Here is a 19,493-nt window from a genome sequence, read left to right on the forward strand (position 1 = left end):
CTCTGCCTCCCACACTCCAGCAGCCACCAGCACCAAGGGCTGCACATCAGAGGTGTCAGGAACTGTGTCTGTATTTGGTGCTTGCCTCCTGAAGCTGGATGGGGTCCAGTACAGAACATTCTGTCCAGCCTCCTGTGCTGGCAGGTCCCCCACAGCAGGTCTGTGCACTCAATTCTCATCTTTTCCTGATACCAACGTACTGGAAGCAGCAAGACGCAGCACTGCAGGGATTAGCTAGGAGTCCTGAAATCCGAGTCATGGGTGATAGCTTTGTGCGTATAAAATTATTATTCGTAAGTGAAGGAAAAGTGTTTTATTCTGGCTTCCCACCTCTGTTAGGGGCACAGTTGCTCTGACCTACACTAGTTTAAGCCCCCACCACCTTCAATGGTCACCCATTCATTCCATCCATCCTCTTCCTAATTCTTCCTAATGACCATCCATCCTTCCTTCCATACATCCCTCCTTCCCTCTATCCAGCCATTTGCTCTTCCTTTTTCCATTCTTCCAAACACCCATTCACCTTTATTTCTTCCATTTATCTTCTCTGTCAGTCCTCTCCCTCTTTCCATCTATTCTCATACTTCTTTCTTTCTTCTCTTCTGCCCATGCATTCATCCTAACCTTTCTTTCATCTATCAACTGGTCCTTAATCCTTCTATCTTTCTACCTTTTGATTCGCTTTTCTATCTGACTGTTCAACCATCTAGCCATTCTCCAATCTCTTTCGTTGATTTATTCTATCCAACTCTCTCTTCCCATTCATCCATCAATTTACCTAGCCATCCATTCTTCTCCCTTTCATCTATCTCATCCACCCACTATTCTATACTTCCATATTTTATCCTTTCTTCTTTCTTCCATCCTTCCCTTCAACTATCTATTCTATCCATCTTTGATCTTTTTTTTTTAATTTTTTTTAATGTTTACTTATTTTTGAGACAGAAAAGGACAGAGCATGAATGGGGGAGGGTCAGAGAGAGAGGGAGACACAGAATCCAAAGCAGGCTCCAGGCTCTGAGCTGTCAGCACAGAGCCCGACGTGGGGCTCTAACTCACGGACTGTGAGATCATGACCTGAGCTGAAGTCGGACGCTTAACCGACTGAGCCACCCAGGCGCCCCCCCATCTTCGATCCTTTAATTCATTCGTCATATCCAAACATCCTTCCATCTTCCATCCATCTTCCTTCTTTCTCTCCTTCCCCTCATCCATCCCAACATGTTTCTATCTTTTCTTCAATTTATCAAATGTTTATTTATGACTACTGAATATAGTATTGTCTTATGAAGTGCTCTGGGAGAGACAGAGGCCAAGAAATAAGAACTCCCTATCTCCTGGAGTTTAGGCTATAATCTTCCAGCAGATAAGACACACAGAGAGAAATAAACCTATTATGGGGCAGGGGGGAGAGGTGAGGAGGTGAGCACTGCTGGAAATAATTAGTGTCTTTGGGACAGAGAGACATGAGCCTGTGGGGGTGGGGTAGTTGGGAAGGCTTCATGTAGGAAGTGACATTAGACGTAGGGCTTAAAATGAACAGGAGCATTGCGGTGCAAAGAGGACTGGGGGGGTGCAATCTTAATTAAAGGGTGACTGAGCAAAGGCACAGACACAGGCACATTTAAGGGACAATCTTATTTGGGTAGAATATATAGGTGAAACATGACTGAAAAAGGAGTCTGCAGCTATGGAGTCTGGAACCTAACCCGAGGGTGATAAAGTACCAGTAAATGTTGGGAGTAAGAGACACACATGATTATAATAAAATTTGCAGTGGAGAATGGATGGAATGGACACAATCCTAGAGACCAGTTGGGAGGCTAGTGGTCTGAGCAGTGGGAGTGGTGGTGGGCTTGGATGGAGTGACCCCAGATCTTGATTGCTCCAACTACAGATTTTGCACGTGAGGCAGCCCTCCCAGGGGGCTGAGAAAAAAAACTGAATAGGGCCCAGCATGAAACTCCCTACCTTTTGTCAGCCAGATGGCTGGGTGCCACCTGCTGGTGTTTGGAGCCTTGCATGGAAGAAGAAAGGGGGTTCTTTCCATTCCAGCTTTCTGTGCTGGTGGAATAAGCTACTTATTTAGAGAATAGACATTGCTTGAGGCTCTATGTAATTCATATGTAAACCCCTTCCTTTCTGAAGGTCTGGTGTACATCCCCACCTAGCTTCCAGGATAAGCCAAGCCTGAATTCAGCCCACCAGTCATAGTGCAGTTGGGGTCTTCCAAGATTGGGTCACAGTCTCTGGAAAGCTCAAGCCTATGCATATGGTACCACCCTGACACCTTCAAAGTTTCTACAAGGTGTGACCATTTGTCCACATCAATTTGTGTCCTTTGTAGCCCTTGGTCAACACTTAAAAAAAGTGAAAAGCTGACAGACCAATAGGGAGTCACAACCCAGTCATTATATCTCAGCCCTCTGTCAAACCTGGATTTCATGGACCATGCCACACTCTTACTCGGACTCTAATTTTACACAGGGTGAAGGTATGACCTGGACTGGCAAGACACTGACCCAAGGCCACAAAAAGAATCAGGGGATGAGAGGGAATTAGACCCCACCCAGACCAGGACTCTTTCCACTCTACTTTTCTGAGAAAATACAGCCGGGGCTCACTTTGTGTTCTTCAAAACAGACTTTCAGCATAGCCCCCATGAAGGGATATCATCTCTCCAAGTCTCTGAAAGTTGAGTTTCAAGGCTATTGGAGCCTGGCTGGTGCCTCAAGGGAAAGGGAAGGTAATATACAGGGAGCTTGACCACCTACACACCATAGGGTCGTGGTGTGCAAGACTGTTTTTCTTTCTCAGAGGTTCAGAGAAGTGATGAATGAAATCTTTAATAAAGGGGAAGAGGTTGAATTCTCTCTAGACCTTTCACTGGAGTTCAGAATAAGATGGAAGTCATGATGATGACTTGGACAGAGACAGGGATTTCCTGTCTCCTTTTACCAGGACCTTCTGGAACCTAGAGTAATACTTTTGCTCTCTGCCTGCACTCAGATCTCCCTGACAAGTCTTATAGCGAAGATCCTGCAGTATTCTGACGTGGCATCCATCAAAGCCCTTCGAACCCTCCGTGCCCTGCGGCCCCTGCGGGCTCTGTCTCGATTTGAAGGCATGCGGGTAAGATCTACCTCCAAAGTGCTCTGGTCTGCAGCGTTTAGTGCCCCCTTGTCCTCACCATGCCCTCCATGCCCCTGACCCAACTCTGGGCCCACCCCCACAGGTGGACTCTGGGTCCTCACCTCCTGCCGGGACTTTGGTGGCACTGCCATGTCCTAATGCTCTGGTTCTCCTTCACATCCCTTTGTGAGCTCTCTTTCCTTCCCACCTCAAATATCATATCGAGCAGCACTCAGACTCACCCCTTCCTGCTCTTAGTGAAGTGATCCTGCCTCAACATCGTTTGCCTCCATCTCTCCATCCTGCCTCTTGTCCTTATTGCCAAAATTTTGGAACACTCCAAACTCTTCATCTTTCCAAGGCAAATGAGCCTTCCCTCTGACACTCCATTTAAATGTGGTGGCACCATCAGTTCAGCACCATGGCCACCACCCGCCAGAAAGCATCCTGTCCCACCCAGGGCAGCCAATGGGGTCCTATGGATTCTTCCCTTTCATCCATTCCTTTCTTCACCATTGCTGGCACCTCCACCTTGCCCTCACTGTCTTCCTCACAATGGAATACTCATAAGCCAGACCCTTGAATTACGGGGGGGTACAAGGGACCTTTATTTGTCCTCCTCCTCTTCCTCATAATTACAAAAGGCTCCAGGTACTGAAAGTGAGGTTTTGCTTTCTTCCAACACTGACTCAAAGAAGACATTTTGTCTTCAAAAACAAAAGTAGACTTTATTTTTTTTAAATAATTTCCTCTACATTTTTTAGCATGGAATCTTCTGTAAAAAAAAAAAAAAAAGTAGACTTTAAAAATTCATTTGTACCTTCACAAACACTAGCTTATGATTGAAATAGTTTGAAATTTATTTTATTTTATTTTATTTTATTCTATTTTATGTTTATGTATTTTTGAGAGAGAGAGAGCAAGCACGAGTGGGGGAGGGGCAGAGAGAGAGGGAGACACAGAATCCAAAGAAGGCTCCAAGCTCTGAGCTGTCAGCACAGAGCCCGACGTGAGGCTCAAACCCATGAACCAGAAGATCATGGCCTGAGCTGAAGTCGGACGCTTTACTGACTGAGCCACCCAGGTGTCCCTGAAGTTTATGTTACCTCAAGGTTGCTGCTTTACAAATAAGCAAGTTCGTGAATATGGTTTTCAGTGATTCTTGACCGAAACACACCTTAAACTGTATTTGTTAAAGCTCCTTTAAAATTGCATTTAAGAATAAAGCAAGGTCCTAGAAGTCTGTATGTGTAAGTACAACACACACACTCACACCCTTATATGAACATGCGTGTACTTGTAAGTTCACCTGTCTTCTCAGTCCTGGAGAAAGATCCTAAAACCTGCTTGGAATGCAGTTTAGGGAGAAGATCTAAGGCCATCTTCAGCTACCAAGAGTCTCTCAGTCTTCTGAGTCTGAATTATTGCCCTAATTAACCCACTTCTCTTTCTGCTCCCAAAAGCCACTGGTCTTGAGGCAGGCTGAGTGAGTGTAGACAGAAGTAGGATCCAGCCAGAAGGGTTCCATATCCTTTTACATTTCCCCCCAGGTGGTGGTAGATGCCCTGGTGGGCGCCATCCCTTCCATCATGAACGTCCTCCTCGTCTGCCTCATCTTCTGGCTCATCTTCAGCATCATGGGTGTGAACTTCTTTGCTGGGAAGTTTGGGCGGTGCGTCAACAAAACCAATGAAAACCTTTCTCTTGTGCCTTTATCTATCGTGAATAACATGTCTGACTGTAAAGATCAGAACCACACTGGCAGCTTCTTCTGGGTCAACATGAAGGTCAACTTCGATAATGTTGCAATGGGTTACCTCGCCCTTCTGCAGGTGGTGAGTCCTGAGATCAACCATGTTTCTTCCTTTGGCTGCTTGATAATGTGGAAAGTCTGGGGTCTTCCACAAAATGCTATGTAGAGACTTTGCAAGGGGTAGCACTCAGTGTGAGCTGAAGTCACTCCCCATTCCTATGGACTAGCATGAGGCCAAAGAGCCTCACCAATTGATTCAATGTCACAGTGGTGCACAGTGGTGCAATTAGACAAGTGTGGGATGGTAGAATAGAATGGAGGGATGAACCTTCAATGGGATTGTATCAGGTGATGACTTAGAATTCACTACTTATACAAAATAGACATGATACAGCCCCCTGTTCAGTCTTCTACTGCATATCCTCTCCTAGATGGTAATATTCCAGTCTATTGTAAGGATAGAAAGTGCTGGTGGTGATGACAGGCAAACACATTTATACTTCCATTCACTCATGCATTCATACCTTGCCTACATCTTGTTCACTCAGTCCTCCATTCAGTCAGGGGTTGATGCAATTGCTTATATATTTGTCACACAGTTACCCACACCTTCATGCATCCCACTATTTGTTCATGCATTTGTTCAACAAATAATCCCTGGGTAGCTGTGGTGTGCCAGGCACTGTGCTTAGCCCTGGCACACATGGAGGATTGGTTCCAGGGGTCCCATGCTTTATGAGAAAAACAGACAAATAAGTGAATCAAAACAGAGTTCAGTGTAGACGATAGGCAGACACTGAGTGGCCTCTGCTCCTTGTTTCCAGGCAACCTTTAAAGGCTGGATGGACATCATGTATGCAGCTGTTGATTCCCGAGATGTGAGTCTCAGCCTGCTATGACGACTGCCTGCCCCTCCGTGCATCCCACTCACATCAGTCTATTTGAAATGGACTGAGGGTGGCCTTGGTACCAGAAGAGACAGTCCCCCAACAGCCTGGCCCTGTCCCTCCCTGGAGCAGTGTCCAGCTGGCCCTCTACTGAGTGTTTAAGCCAACCGCACCTGTTCCCCTACCAGGCACACTACCCAGGCTTTCGAAGCTTTTCTGCTCACCATTGAGGAAAGTATCAGATAACCACTCCAGAACTGTGTACGAGGGCACTCTTGGGCAGAGGCAGGAACAGCGTGGTGGCTAGGACAAGGGTACTGTCACATCAGCCAGGTGGAAGAGATGGGTGCTGCTGGGGCAAGACCCTTTGCTGCTGTGGCAGACAGTGCCGATGCCCTGCCCCAGATCCCCTCAGCTTGCCTCTTGAGTCCACCAACGTGCTACATTTCTGATTCTCATCTGACACTTGACTTTCTTCAGTGCCTTACGGCTCGCTCGGCAACCCCTCCCCCAAGGGCGGGGTTTGAATGTCCAAAGGGGCTGCCTCACAGATAAGTTTCGGGAGTCTGTAGAGAAGTGTTCCAGCTCCCCTGTGTCTTAGAGGTACAATTCTGAGGTGTGTTCCACACAGTTTATTGGAGAACCCCAACAGGATAAAGTGCCTGTTGTCCCCCAGTGCTGGCCTGCTTAACAACACCCCCTTCATCAACTTTTCTCCTGCTTAACCTCCCCCTCCCTCATTCCTGCTTCCTGGGATCACCTCCCAAATAAACCACCCACATCCGTGTCCTTGTCTCAGGGATGAGCACAAACATACAGCCACTTGCTCTCCATGCCTCACTTTGTCTGTTCACAGGTGAACTTGCAGCCCAAGTGGGAGGACAATGTGTACATGTACTTGTACTTCGTCATCTTCATCATTTTCGGTGGCTTCTTCACACTCAATCTCTTCGTTGGGGTCATAATTGACAACTTCAATCAACAGAAAAAAAAGATAAGTGGGGCTCAGGTGTTTTTGCAGTGGTGGTGAATCTTCCACTCCTTATCCCCTGGCCTCATGACCAAAATCAACACTACTCGCAGCCCTCATGCCTGACCGGGAGCCCAATTTTGACCTTTAATACCAACTCCCACCTTTGCACCCTGAGCACAGCCCTCACCCCTGCTGATGTCCTGGGGCTGCTGCTAGAAGAGTTACATTTCTCTGTGTCAGCAACGACCCTGTTCCTGCCTGAGTCCCCACCCTCTCTCCCAGAATGCCAAGGTCTTCCCAGCTAAAACCAGGTGCATTGGATATGTCCCAGGTGACCCTTGGGAAATATCAACAGGGAAAGGAATGGCCCCAGCACTTGCTACCTCTGTCTGGGGCTATGACCCCCCAGAGCACTGAATCCAGGAGGCCTCAGGAAGGGCCAGAGCTCCAATGTTGGCAGAATCCCAACCTCCTTGGGAAGGGTAGGAAGACCCTCACCTCCATGGATGCTGACTCTGATGAATAGGAATCCAATCCCAGATAACCTTTCATGTTTCCATTACAATATGAGGGCATTAAAGGTATAAAATGCTTTCTTGTTACCCTCCATTAATCCTTTCATTTAATCCCCTCCATTCCTTTGAGGTGGATAGAGCACAACTTTAGACTTATGTAAGCCAAGATCCAGAGAAAAAAAGGGTCACATGGATAAATCACATAGCACAGCATTGAGAGCCCAGAATTGGTTGTGACATGACACAAACCTAGGCTTGCATTCCCTGCTCAACTATCACTATATGGCTGACCCTGGCAATATTAAAAACTTCTCTGAGCCTCAGGTTCTTCATCCATTCAATGGAGTTAATATTACCTACACAAGGATTCTGGTAAGAGGTAAATAAAACTCTGTACAAGAAGCACCTAGTTTAGGGCTGAGCTACTCTATTATTATTGTAATTTAGAATAAATGTCTAATGGTGCAGGCATCCCACCCCAGAGTTCTGGGGATAAGAAGTGGGGCCCTTCTCTGTCCCAGAGGGGCTCAGCAAGGTAGCTGTAAAGGCTGACCAGTGCCATCAGCACCCTAGAGGGTTTTGAGACCAGTCAAGCAATCCCTTCTCTCATTTTACAGACAAGGAAACTGAGGCCTTGACAGGGAGCTGGCCATGTTAGGTGATAGAATGAGAAAAGCCAGTGATCAAGTTGGGGGAGAAACTGTGTTTGCTGACTCCTTGCTCCAAATTTTCAGTGTGTCCCCACCAAGTGCTCCCAACCTCCTGCCCCTGCCTCCAACCCCACCAAGATGTTTCTCCCCAGAAGCCCTCTGTGCCCACAAATTTTCTGAAATCCCATAGATCTCCACAGATCTCAGCCCGCATCCCCACATTTGCAGTGACTAATTTACACGAACATGCTATTGAGATGGGAAGATTTCAAATTATGTCAGGAAGTGAAAGGTGAGGGGTTGAATGAAGGAGGTCTAGAGGGTCCTTAAAGAAAACCCAAAACTAAGGGAAGAAGGCATTTCCAACAGTGGAATTTAACTGTAACCGCAGAGGGCAACACATGTGGCAGGGCCTTAAGAGAACCAATCAAGAATTCTCCAAGGAATTCTTGGATAAGTCAGTAATAGTCCTCAGCTCCTCTTCAGAAAGGGGTTAAGCGGCTGGGTCTCAGGGTCTTTGTTCCAGAAGGCCCTGAAGGAAGCTCTTGCCCCTGGCAGGAACTGTGATTCTAGAAGCCTAGTGGATTTGACTGTAATGAGCAGGCTAGATTTAAGGCTCAGATTTAAAATGATATTTACCTTCTCCTGGGGTTCTACTCTCAAATGCCCCCTACTCTGTTGAGGCAACACCTCTGGGTTCTTGAAGAAGAGAAACAGGCTTTGTTCCAGAGTCCCAGGCAGGGAGTCAGAGCTGGGGCTCAGTCCTATCCACTCTGTCACTGTTTGTGGCACCCAGACAGGACGCTGCTTGACTCTGGCCTTGACTTGTCTTTCTACAGAGAAGGGAGTAGGAGGAGATGTACTTCTTCTCCAGCCTGCTCTGATTTTGGTATCCCTGGAAATTTCCATTGCTTTAATAATAGTGGTGTGTGCTATCCCCTCTCATACTTAGGGGGCCAGGACATCTTCATGACAGAGGAGCAAAAGAAGTACTATAATGCCATGAAGAAGCTGGGCTCCAAGAAGCCCCAGAAGCCCATCCCTCGGCCCCTGGTAAGCCCCAGAGCTTCCATCCAGAAGAGTATATCTGGAAATCCAGGTGACAGCCTATGCCTGTGCCTGTGTCGCGTAGGGGTTGACCAGTGCTCTCTGTGAAGCAGTAAATCTGGGCTGTGTTTGGGGATAAGGTAACGAGAGTTCCAAGACCCAAGCAATGAGAAGACTGAAAGAAGCAACTGTGGTATTCTGGAGTGAATATATCTCCTACGGTTACTCCAAATTGACCTGTTTAAGGAAGTACTGAGTTCCTCAACCAGTTTAGGGTTAAATCACAAGATTGGGAACAGGTTAGGCTAAACGATAGTAGAGGTGGTTAGAGCCCTGAGATGAAGGGTTTGTGTGGCTGTGCATCATGATCTAGCCTCCATACATAAATCTCCAGCCTCACCCTACATTCCACCCCATCCCTATAGTAGACAGAGAGGAAATGGCCAAAACCCAGCCCCCTGGGATCCTGGCCCCAGTGATGGTCATGGTCAAGTGGCACAATAGGAATAAAAAGTGTTTAGACTAACCAAAACTTAGAGCCATACTCCACTTTTATTCTTTATTCACAAAGACCCTAAGAGACATGCCATTTTATTTCTCCATTAAATGCAACACCCAAACCATACGTGTTATCACCTAAGTTCTTCTCAGTCCTCCACCAGAAGATGGAAAATGTCAAACCTCTAGTTGGCCTCTGTTGAGAGTGGATGAACAGGTTTGGGAGTGGGAGTATTGCTATGCTGGAAATGTACAACTGAACTTCTTCCAAGAATTTCTGAGCCATCCACTCCAGTGAATGGAATTGGCATCTTGTTCCTTTACATAACCTTTCTGTGGTTAAGATGTGGTATTTGTGAAGAAAACTACAGGTGCTGCATAGGGCACAATGCCATTAGCCTTTCCCCCCACCAGGGCAAAACCTAAGAACCTGCAACAAAGGAATGGACCTTTCCCTAGAATTAGAGACATACATTCTGTTGGCCATGGCATTAGGATTTCTAAATCAAGGCATGGGGTTTGCATAAGTGACTAAAAACTTCATGAGCACACAGCCTTGAAAACATTTACAGGAGGAAAAAAATGCTATGGTTTTTGGATGTATTTTACTTGGAAACAGTGGTCACAAATGTATCACTATGCTCAATTCTAATAAGAAGTGTTATAATGGGGGTGTCTGGGTGGCTGAGTTGGTTGAACATCTGACTTTTGATTTTGGCTCAGGTCATGATCCCAGGGTTATGGAATTGAGCCCCATGTCAGGCTCGACACTGAGCATAGAGCCTGCTTGAGATTCTCTCTCTCCTGCCCCTCTCCCCCACTCATGCTCTCTCTCAAATAAAATAAAAAATAAAAAGAAGTGTTACAATTAGGGGTGATAGGATGTTCAGACCTCTGTAGAGGCAGAGATTTCCTTCCAAATCCCCATAAGGATCAAGATAACTGGGGTGGAATGAACCTAAGGGAAAGCCCTTAAGGCTCAGGGAGTATCCCTCTGTCGGCCAGGTTAATGGGCAGGAAGGGGCTCAGAATTAAAAGATGTAGGTAAATGACTGAGCCCAGCCAATCAGCATCAAGTCAGGGGAGAAGGATCCTGAGACTTACAGATGATAAAGCAGCTGAGTCCCTGCTGGCCATCACTGGTGCCTAGACCAATGCTGAGTCCACAATTGAACTAGACACTAAGGAGTCTGTGCTAGGGACATCCCTCGGCGAATCATGTTGGTACCTTGCCCTATACACTGCTCAATCTCTCCATAACATCTCAGCTTCTCTCCTTTTATCAACCAACCCCACAGGCCACCATACCTTCTTCCTGTCAAGGAGGACAATTTCCCTGAGATAGGATTAACCGAATTTCAAAAAAGGGCCCTGGAGAGGACACTATCTTAATACAAAAGCAGGAACCTAATGTTGAAATTCCAGGCACTATAATAAGAGTGGAAGACAATGGTTGGGCAGGAAGACTTACAATGAAATCACCATTTCTCCCACTTAAGCCATAACCAAGACCCTCCAAGGTTGGCACTCAGGGAAGCCCTCACATGGATAAGGAAAGTGAGACATCACAGCCCAGCTGTATTTCTGAGATTCATCATCCCTTTGGATGGGAAGGGGGTGTATTACTAATTAACTATCAACACTGTCCTAGCTTTAGTGGAGGAACACTGCTCTCTCCTTAATACTCTGTTCCAAGCACAGCCAATATAATTTTCCCTTTGTTCCCCTTATCATAGCTGAGGCAAGACCTGAACATTTAATTAAGACTTTGAAGTCTTAGAGGTCCCAAAGGGGAAACTAGCAGAGCAGGGGCCCAAGCAACAACTGCATATGGCTTTTCTCCAGGGCCCAAAGCCTTCCCCTGCCCTCTCTCCTGGCTGGCATCCATATGGCAGGCAACATCTTGATATTCACCACCCAGTGGGACAAGCCTGATCATCTGCCCTCCTCAAAGGCCAGACCCAAGCCAAAAGAGAAATTCCCACTCCCACCTAAGACTCACCTTCCCAGATCCAGCTCTCTTTTCACTAGACTATTAACACTGGAATGCTCACCTTCTTCCCTTAGTAGTCCCAATATGTTGACTGGCCAGATAAAAGCTGAGCATTGACACAGTAGTTCTGCCCCATAGGTGCATGGGTGCCATTTCACAGCAGGGTCAACCTGGGACACACACGTGTGTGTGCACGCGCGCACACACACACACACACACACACACACACACACACACCGCCACACTACTGGCAAAGCTCAAGTTCTAAATTTTATGCTTCATCCATAGCAAAGACTAAGACTTCCACAAGACTGGGAAATCTCATTCTGTAACATCCCCTGCTATAGAAATTACTAAAAGCAGGTTTCACATACTCCCCTTTATAGGAAAATAATAGGCTCTAGAATATCACATCATCAGTCACCCACTTCATCATCTCTGAGAGCACTGAGGGTTGCAGAGAAGTGATCCCTGCCCACAGGCTAAGCCAAGAGCAGCAAGCCACTCCATTCCCCAGCATACAAATATCTGGGGCGAACTCAATGCCCACATCTCAGTAATGCTGTCACCTGCTCTGTTCAATTACAAGTTGTGTGGTCATAATTAGGCCTTTATTTTTCTTGCCATTTTCAGTGATGAAATGGAATTATTCATGGCTCTGCAATCCCCCTCCCACTCCAGAAGAGACACGGACCAGCAGTTATGCCAAGATCCAGGCCCATTTGGGTCTGATCCTTTACTCCAACCCCACAGAGTAGCAACCCCTCCCCACCAGGAAGCAGAAAACAAGATCCAGCCTCTGTCACAGCCCTTCTCCTCTCTGTCTGCTTTGCAGCTTCTGTGAGCTCTCTGGTGAGACTCATGACAGGGTCCTCTCTGCCTCCACTCATGCAGAGCCCCAAACATAGTACACATTCAGTAAGTGCCTATTATACACAATAGATTGGCCTTCTAATTTTATTTGAGGTATGGGTAATTCAGAGCTATCCGTTCTGTCATCCATTCATTCATCTATTTATTGAGGATCTATTTCATGTCAGGTACTTACTAATTCACAGGCTGGAGAGATTGCTAAGAGAGAAAGAATAGGGTGAAGAGTCCTGCCTAGACTGAGCCTTGAGGTGCTCTAACATCTATGGGTTGCATATAGAAGACTCAAAACAGAGCAGCCAGAAAGGCAAGAAAAGAACCAGGAAAGTAAGGGATGATGGAAACCAAGAAAGGATAGTTTCAACGTGGCATGTGTGGCAAGCAATGCTGAACATGTGTCCATGGACTTACATTATGGAGGTCATTGGTGATCTGAATGAGAACCATCTCAGTGGCGGGATGGGGACAAAAGCTATGTTGGAGTGAGTAGGAAACAGTGATTGCACAACATGCCTTTAAGAATTTACTATAAGAGTGGAGGGGAGGAGTAGGGTGGCAGGTTGTAAGGTTCAGGAAGATTTTTCTTTAAGCTAGGAACAGCTGGGTTATTAGAGATTTAGCTAAGGAACCAAGAGGTAGTAGCCAAGAGAGGCCATATCTGGCCAAAAGCCTCACTCCTCAGTAATGAAGCCAAAGGACCAGGAGGTTGGCAAGTGTCAGCAGTGAAGAAGAGGTAAAGGTGGGCTACATAAATGACACAAGCTTCAGAGGAGGAAGGGTTTTGCAAGCTGCAGTAGGAGCAAAGTTCCGGAAGATACAATGGGAAAAGAGAAGGACCCCAAGCCTGTCCCTTTGACCTGGGGTACCTGGGGTGGGGGAGAATAGCAGCCACTGAGTTTGCAGTTCTTTGTTTGTTTGTTTTTGTGAGAGAGAGCGAGAGAGAGAGTGCTGCATGAGCAAGGGAGGGGCAGAGAGAGAGGGAGGGAGAGAGAATCCCAAGCAAGCTCTGCACTAATAGTGTGGAACCCAATGTAGTGCTTGACCCCACAAACCCTGAGATCATGACCTGAGCTGAAATCAAGAGTTGGACGCGCGATTGATTGTCCCACCTAGGGGCTCTGAGTTTGCAGTTCTTGAACTCATGCTATGCAGGCACTATGGGAACACAATGTTAAATGAGACATGGCCCTTCCTCAAAGAGTTCACTATCTAGCAGAGAAGAGAAGCACACATGAAATGCTAGAACTCAGACTGACTACAAAGGCTGTGGGAGGAAAGAGGAAATGAGCAATGTGGTATGATGTGATTAGGGAGATCTCCCTGGAGGAAGTGGGGCTTAAGAAAAATGGATCACTCCAGACTATTTGGATTTAGACAGCCAAGAGAAGGGATGGGAAAGACTTTGCAAATGGAGCACCAGCAAGGACAAAGTGCCTGATGACTTCAAAGGGGTGAAAAAGATAACAAGGACTTGAATCGAGGCATTGAGGTAGAATCAACTAAGGATAAGATTTTGAAAGGAGTAAGGACAGGACTTGGCTTCTCTCTGGATGTGGAGTGTGAGCAAGACAAGAGAGACAGGCTTTAGAAAGCCATCTGTGGAGAGCACAGCCTCTCTAGATGCATTGTGTATGTTGGCCAGTAAGTCCCTGATATACCATCTCTTGTTTTCTCAGAACAAGTACCAGGGCTTTGTCTTTGACGTTGTGACCAGACAAGCTTTTGACATCATCATCATGGTCCTCATCTGCCTCAATATGATCACCATGATGGTGGAGACTGATGACCAGAGTGAAGAAAAGACAAAAATCCTCAACAAAGTCAACCAGTTCTTTGTGGCTGTCTTCACGGGAGAGTGTGTCATGAAGGTGTTCGCCTTACGGCATTACTACTTCACCAATGGCTGGAATGTGTTTGACTTCATTGTCGTGGTCCTCTCCATTGGGAGTAAGTGGGCTCACAGCTGGCGGGGAAGCCCAGCCTCTGCTTGGGGTTGTTTGGGTTGTTGTTTTCAAAACCAAGAGGGCAACCAACACATTTGTCCAATACCTATTACGTGTTAGAGAGCCCAGTATTTGCTGCTTTCCAAGAGCAGCAGGTTTAAAATGCCTCTGGGCCTCTTGGTGAAATGGAGAGTTTCCATCGGCCTTCTCCATGCAGTCATGAAGGGTTTTTAGGCACCTACTGTGTGCACAGCCCATTTGGCTGAGCTTTGGGGGCTGTTAGGGATAATCACTCCTCCAGAGAAAATAAGATGATGGAGTTTCCCTTATCTTGATGGCCTTCAAAGTGAAGAATGGGTGGTGTGATGTGAGGTGAGTCATAAAATACTTTCTGGAAAAGGAGGTGGTTGCCAGAAGAGTGGGAAATACTAAGAGTGTTCAAAGGAGATTTTTTTTTTTTTAAGTTATATGAGCGCTTTATTTCAAAATGAAATTTCTTATAAAACAGTGATTGTCCAGGGACATCTGGTGGCTCAGTCGGTTGAGCGTCTGACTTTGGCTCAGGTCATGATCTCACAGTTCGTGAGTTCGAGCCCCGCATCGGGCTCTGTGCTGATGGCTCAGAGCCTGGAGCCTGCTTCAGATTCTGTGTCTCCCTCTCTCTCGGCCCTTCCCCCACTTGTGCTCTATCTCTCTCTGTCTCTCAAAAATAAATAAATGTAAAAAAAAAATTTTTAAACAATGATTGTCCAACCCTAATAATTTAAAAATCAGGAAACATTTATTCAGTGCTACTGTGTAGTGTAGAAACTGCCTGTACAAAGGAGATTCTTAAGTCAAGGATCTAGAATTAAATCTCTATAAAACTGTCCACTTAGGGAATGTGAGTGCTAGAAAAATCAAGAGATCAATGCTCTTAGGGCCTAGTGTGGGTGTTGAATGATAGGCCCAGTTTTGGGGGACCAATGAGTGTTCAGAGAAAATTAATAAAGTCAGAAGCTAAAGTGGGGAATGGAGCCACCATAGCTGGGTACTTGCTGACATCTGAGGACTGGGATGCATTCCTTGGATCTTCACAATAGCTCTCTGGAGTGTTCTTATCCTCATCTTGGAATTTAAAATTGAGCCTCACAGATTAAGAAAGTGATACAAGGTCACACAGTTTGTAAAGGGCAGAGCTGAATTTAGTCCAGGCTAATGTTCTTCTTCTTCTTTTTTTTTTTTAATGTTTATTTATTTTTGAGAGAGCACAAGTGGGGGAGGGGCAGAGAGAGAATGAGACACAGAATCTGAAGCAGGATCCAGGCTCTGAGCTGTCAGCACAGAGCCAAAGGAACCTACGAACCGCAAGATCATGACCTGAGTCGAAGTCAGTCACTTAACCGACTGAGCCACCCAAGCGCCCCAGACCAGGCTAATGTTCTTCTAATGAACTAGCTGCTTTCCAACAATAACCGAGAGAGTGTTCCTGGCCTGCTTGTGGTTTAAGGCAAAGTTTGGCTCTACAAAGGCCAAATCCCACGCGCCAGCTTTACTTTGCATTATAAATATATCCTGACCTGGTATATCATAACTTGCTTACTTTTCATGTCAGGGCATAGCTGTGGATTTCATTTTCCGTTGATTTACCATCAAAAGCTAACAGCATCTAAATACAACTTGGCAGCATTTAATCAATCTCCCCACCCAGGTGCTGAAACACAGCCTTGGGTTGTGTTTATTTGTTGGTGAGTTTACATTTATTTTTGTGTTTTGCTTTGTTTTCCTGCTGCTGGTGGTTTTTGTGGGAGGTTTGTTTTGTTTGTTTGCTTTCCCAAAGTGAGAGATTTTAAAGCCCATTTTGATTTTATAATAGAGAAAAGAGCTTGCTTATGTGGGTTCCCATATCAATTCTATAGAAATAAATATACTCAAAGTACTCCAATCTGTGATGGGGACACCTTAACTGCTAGTTCCTATGACCCACACAGCAACACCATCCACTGGTTAGAAATAAGTCATAGAGGCAGCTAGAAAACTAGTGAAAGAACCCACCTCTTCACCCCCTGCCCTCCCTCTCTCCCTTTCTTCCTTCCCACCAGCAAGACATGTATTGAGTACCTAATTGCTACAAGTATGAAGACTCATTATCCCTTGAAGTACATGTAAACTGGTTGGCTGGCAGAATCTTAGTAGATTATATAGAAACATAATGTACCCCACACTGTAGAAAAATATCCCAGTTAAATTGACTTTAAGAGACGGGCTTTCATAAAGATTTTATAATATAATATTATAATTGCTTCTTGAATCTCTTCCCATTTCCTTCCTCCTTCCAACACAATACTGTGACCACCCATATTCATATGAAAAAAGGCAAGTAGGAGACGAAGGTCAAGGGAACCCTGGCAAAGAGAGAGAGAGCTGGCCACCACACTCCTCACCATGTGTCCTAAGAGGTTTCGAATCCTGTCTGACCTAAAGGCCTCGCCTAATCTTTGGTGGGCCCTGTGTCCCACAAATCTTCAAATTAGATATCATATAGGGAGACATATACATTCTTCATCTTTCCAACTTTGTTTATAGTTGGGGGTGGGAGGGCTGTAACTGACCCTAAACAAGCCTATCTGCAGGCCCTAACATAGAGTTCAAACACAGCTGGAAATGAAAGAAACAAATACAAGCCATTATGTAGACAGCTGGCCATTCAAAGCCATTCTGCTTTAGCTGTCAGCAAGTTGCCCGACTCCTCAGGCCCCCCTTGTAATTAACACCAGGCTCTGTACAATTATCCACAGGACCATGTGCCAGGAACTAAGTCAATCTTCCCAGTAGGAGATGGGGAAATGAATCACAAGGGACCCTGACCTTCACAGAGCACAGGACAAGGGTGGAGGGAAAGGCATGTCCCAAGGCTGAATTCTCAAGGAAGAGTAGGACCTGTGTCATAGACAGAAATGGACAAGGACTGTGTGTATGTGGAATACGGTGCCATCACTTCCAGCTAGGCTTCAGAAGGTAGGGCTTTGACCATGGAGGTTGACTAAGAGGAAGACATTCCAGATGGAAGGAAAGAAAGATAAGAACATGGTGGGAAGGATGGGACTTACTTCAGAGACAAACAATTTATGCAGTGAGCATGTACAGAGCCCCTACATTATGCCAATCACCATGCAATGCTCAGAGGGCCCAGAGTACTTGATTACAGAGCCTCACATGGAGGTCCATACAGAGCAGAGACGGGAGAGTGTGACTGCGGCCAGCTTTGTCAAGGCTCATGCTTGTAAGTACTAATTAGATCATTTTCCTCTCTTCTAAAGGTCTGGTGTTTTCTGCGATTCTGACGTCACTCGAAAATTACTTCTCCCCAACGCTATTCCGAGTCATCCGCCTGGCCCGAATCGGCCGCATCCTCAGGCTGATCCGAGCAGCCAAGGGGATCCGCACGCTGCTCTTTGCCCTCATGATGTCCCTGCCTGCCCTCTTCAACATAGGGCTGCTGCTCTTCCTCGTCATGTTCATCTACTCCATCTTCGGCATGGCCAGCTTCCCCCATGTAAGGTGGGAGGCTGGCATCGACGACATGTTCAACTTCCAGACCTTCGCCAACAGCATGCTGTGCCTCTTCCAGATCACCACGTCGGCCGGCTGGGACGGCCTCCTCAGCCCCATCCTCAACACAGGGCCCCCCTACTGCGACCCCAATCTGCCCAACAGCAACGGCTCCCGGGGGAACTGTGGGAGCCCGGCCGTGGGCATCCTCTTCTTCACCACCTACATCATCATCTCCTTTCTCATTGTGGTCAACATGTACATCGCAGTGATTCTGGAGAACTTCAATGTGGCCACACAGGAGAGCAGTGAACCTCTGAGTGAGGATGACTTTGACATGTTTTATGAGACCTGGGAGAAGTTTGACCCAGAAGCCACTCAGTTTATTACCTTTTCTGCCCTCTCGGACTTTGCAGACACCCTCTCTGGCCCCCTGCGAATCCCAAAACCCAATCAGAATGTATTAATCCAGATGGACCTGCCCTTGGTCCCTGGAGATAAGATCCACTGTTTGGACATTCTTTTTGCCTTCACTAAGAATGTTCTGGGAGAATCTGGGGAGTTGGATTCTCTGAAGGCAAACATTGAAGAGAAGTTTATGGCAACTAATGTTTCAAAAGCATCTTATGAACCAATAGCAACCACCCTCCGGTGGAAGCAAGAAGACATTTCAGCTACTGTCATTCAAAAGGCCTATCGGAGCTATGTGCTGCACCGCTCCAAGACAATCTCCAGCCCTCCAGGTGTGCCCAGGGCTGAGGAGGAGGCTGTGTCACCCCAAGATGAAGCCTTTGTTGGATTCATGGCAAATGAAAACTGTGCCCTCCCAGATAAATCTGAAAGTGTGTCTGCTGTATCTTTCCCACCATCCTATGACAGTGTCACTAGAGGCCTTAGTGATCAAGTCAACATGAGCACATCCAGCTCAATGCAGAATGAAGATGAAGCTACCAGTAAGAAAGCAACTGCCCCTGGGCCCTAGTGAGGACACTCTAGCATGGACATAACCAGTTCTGATGTGACCTTCTGCTCTGTGATAACTCTTTCCCACTACAGGTGGCACCCAGCTACCCCCTCATCAATGCATGCCACCGGTCAGTGTCAGAACCGGGAAGAGAACACAATTGGCGCCCACCTTTGCAGAAGCCTTCATATGCCCACAGGAGTCAGAAGCCTAGAGCATCTCCACTGTGACTACCCTTTTGAATTTCAATGTCAGATGATGTATTCTCTTACTTTCCAGAAAATGTCCCTGGTCCTCTTATTTTCATTGTGACCAGAGCTTACATCTACTGTGACAAACTTCTCAGGACCAGAACTTCCAAAGATCTATGGCAAGGATGTTGCTGAAGGTCCAAGGTAGTCCTCTGTGAAACACCACATAGGGATTGGCAATCTTATTTAGGATTCTGCATGACTGCATGTTGAGAGTTGCCAGACAATTGTTCCTACCCAGGGTAACATCTCTGGTCTATGTCACGAAAGGCCTTTGAGATATCAATTAAAATTAATATTTTTAAAGGTATATCAAGGCCAATGTTATATCTTAAAGCATCATTTTAAAAAATTGTATGATACTGACATTTGTCATAAATCACTTCTTCACTTTCAGGTTTCCTGATATTATTTTGCAGTTTGAGCTTGAGTCTGGATGGGGCAGGAAGTAGCACTGTCCTGAAAGTTTGTTCTAATGCTAAGTAC

At 46.3% G+C, this 19,493-nt stretch overlaps 1 protein-coding gene across 3 annotated transcripts in view; it reads left to right on the plus strand.

The window, feature by feature from the left end:
- Positions 1-19,317, plus strand: part of SCN10A (sodium voltage-gated channel alpha subunit 10) — a 93,108-nt gene extending 73,791 nt beyond the window's left edge. For all 3 annotated transcript variants that reach the window (XM_043595720.1, XM_043595721.1, XM_043595722.1), the window contains 7 exons: positions 3,010-3,132; positions 4,683-4,967; positions 5,710-5,763; positions 6,629-6,766; positions 8,859-8,963; positions 13,995-14,265; positions 17,561-19,317. In XM_043595720.1, the coding sequence (XP_043451655.1) occupies positions 3,010-3,132; positions 4,683-4,967; positions 5,710-5,763; positions 6,629-6,766; positions 8,859-8,963; positions 13,995-14,265; positions 17,561-18,774 (2,190 nt within the window). In that variant the 3' untranslated portion in view covers positions 18,775-19,317. The remainder of the gene's footprint in view (positions 1-3,009; positions 3,133-4,682; positions 4,968-5,709; positions 5,764-6,628; positions 6,767-8,858; positions 8,964-13,994; positions 14,266-17,560) is intronic.
- Positions 19,318-19,493: the final 176 nt, after the last annotated feature.

The sequence above is a fragment of the Prionailurus bengalensis genome, chromosome C2 (genome assembly GCF_016509475.1).
Source record: "Prionailurus bengalensis isolate Pbe53 chromosome C2, Fcat_Pben_1.1_paternal_pri, whole genome shotgun sequence".
NCBI lineage: Eukaryota > Metazoa > Chordata > Mammalia > Carnivora > Felidae > Prionailurus > Prionailurus bengalensis.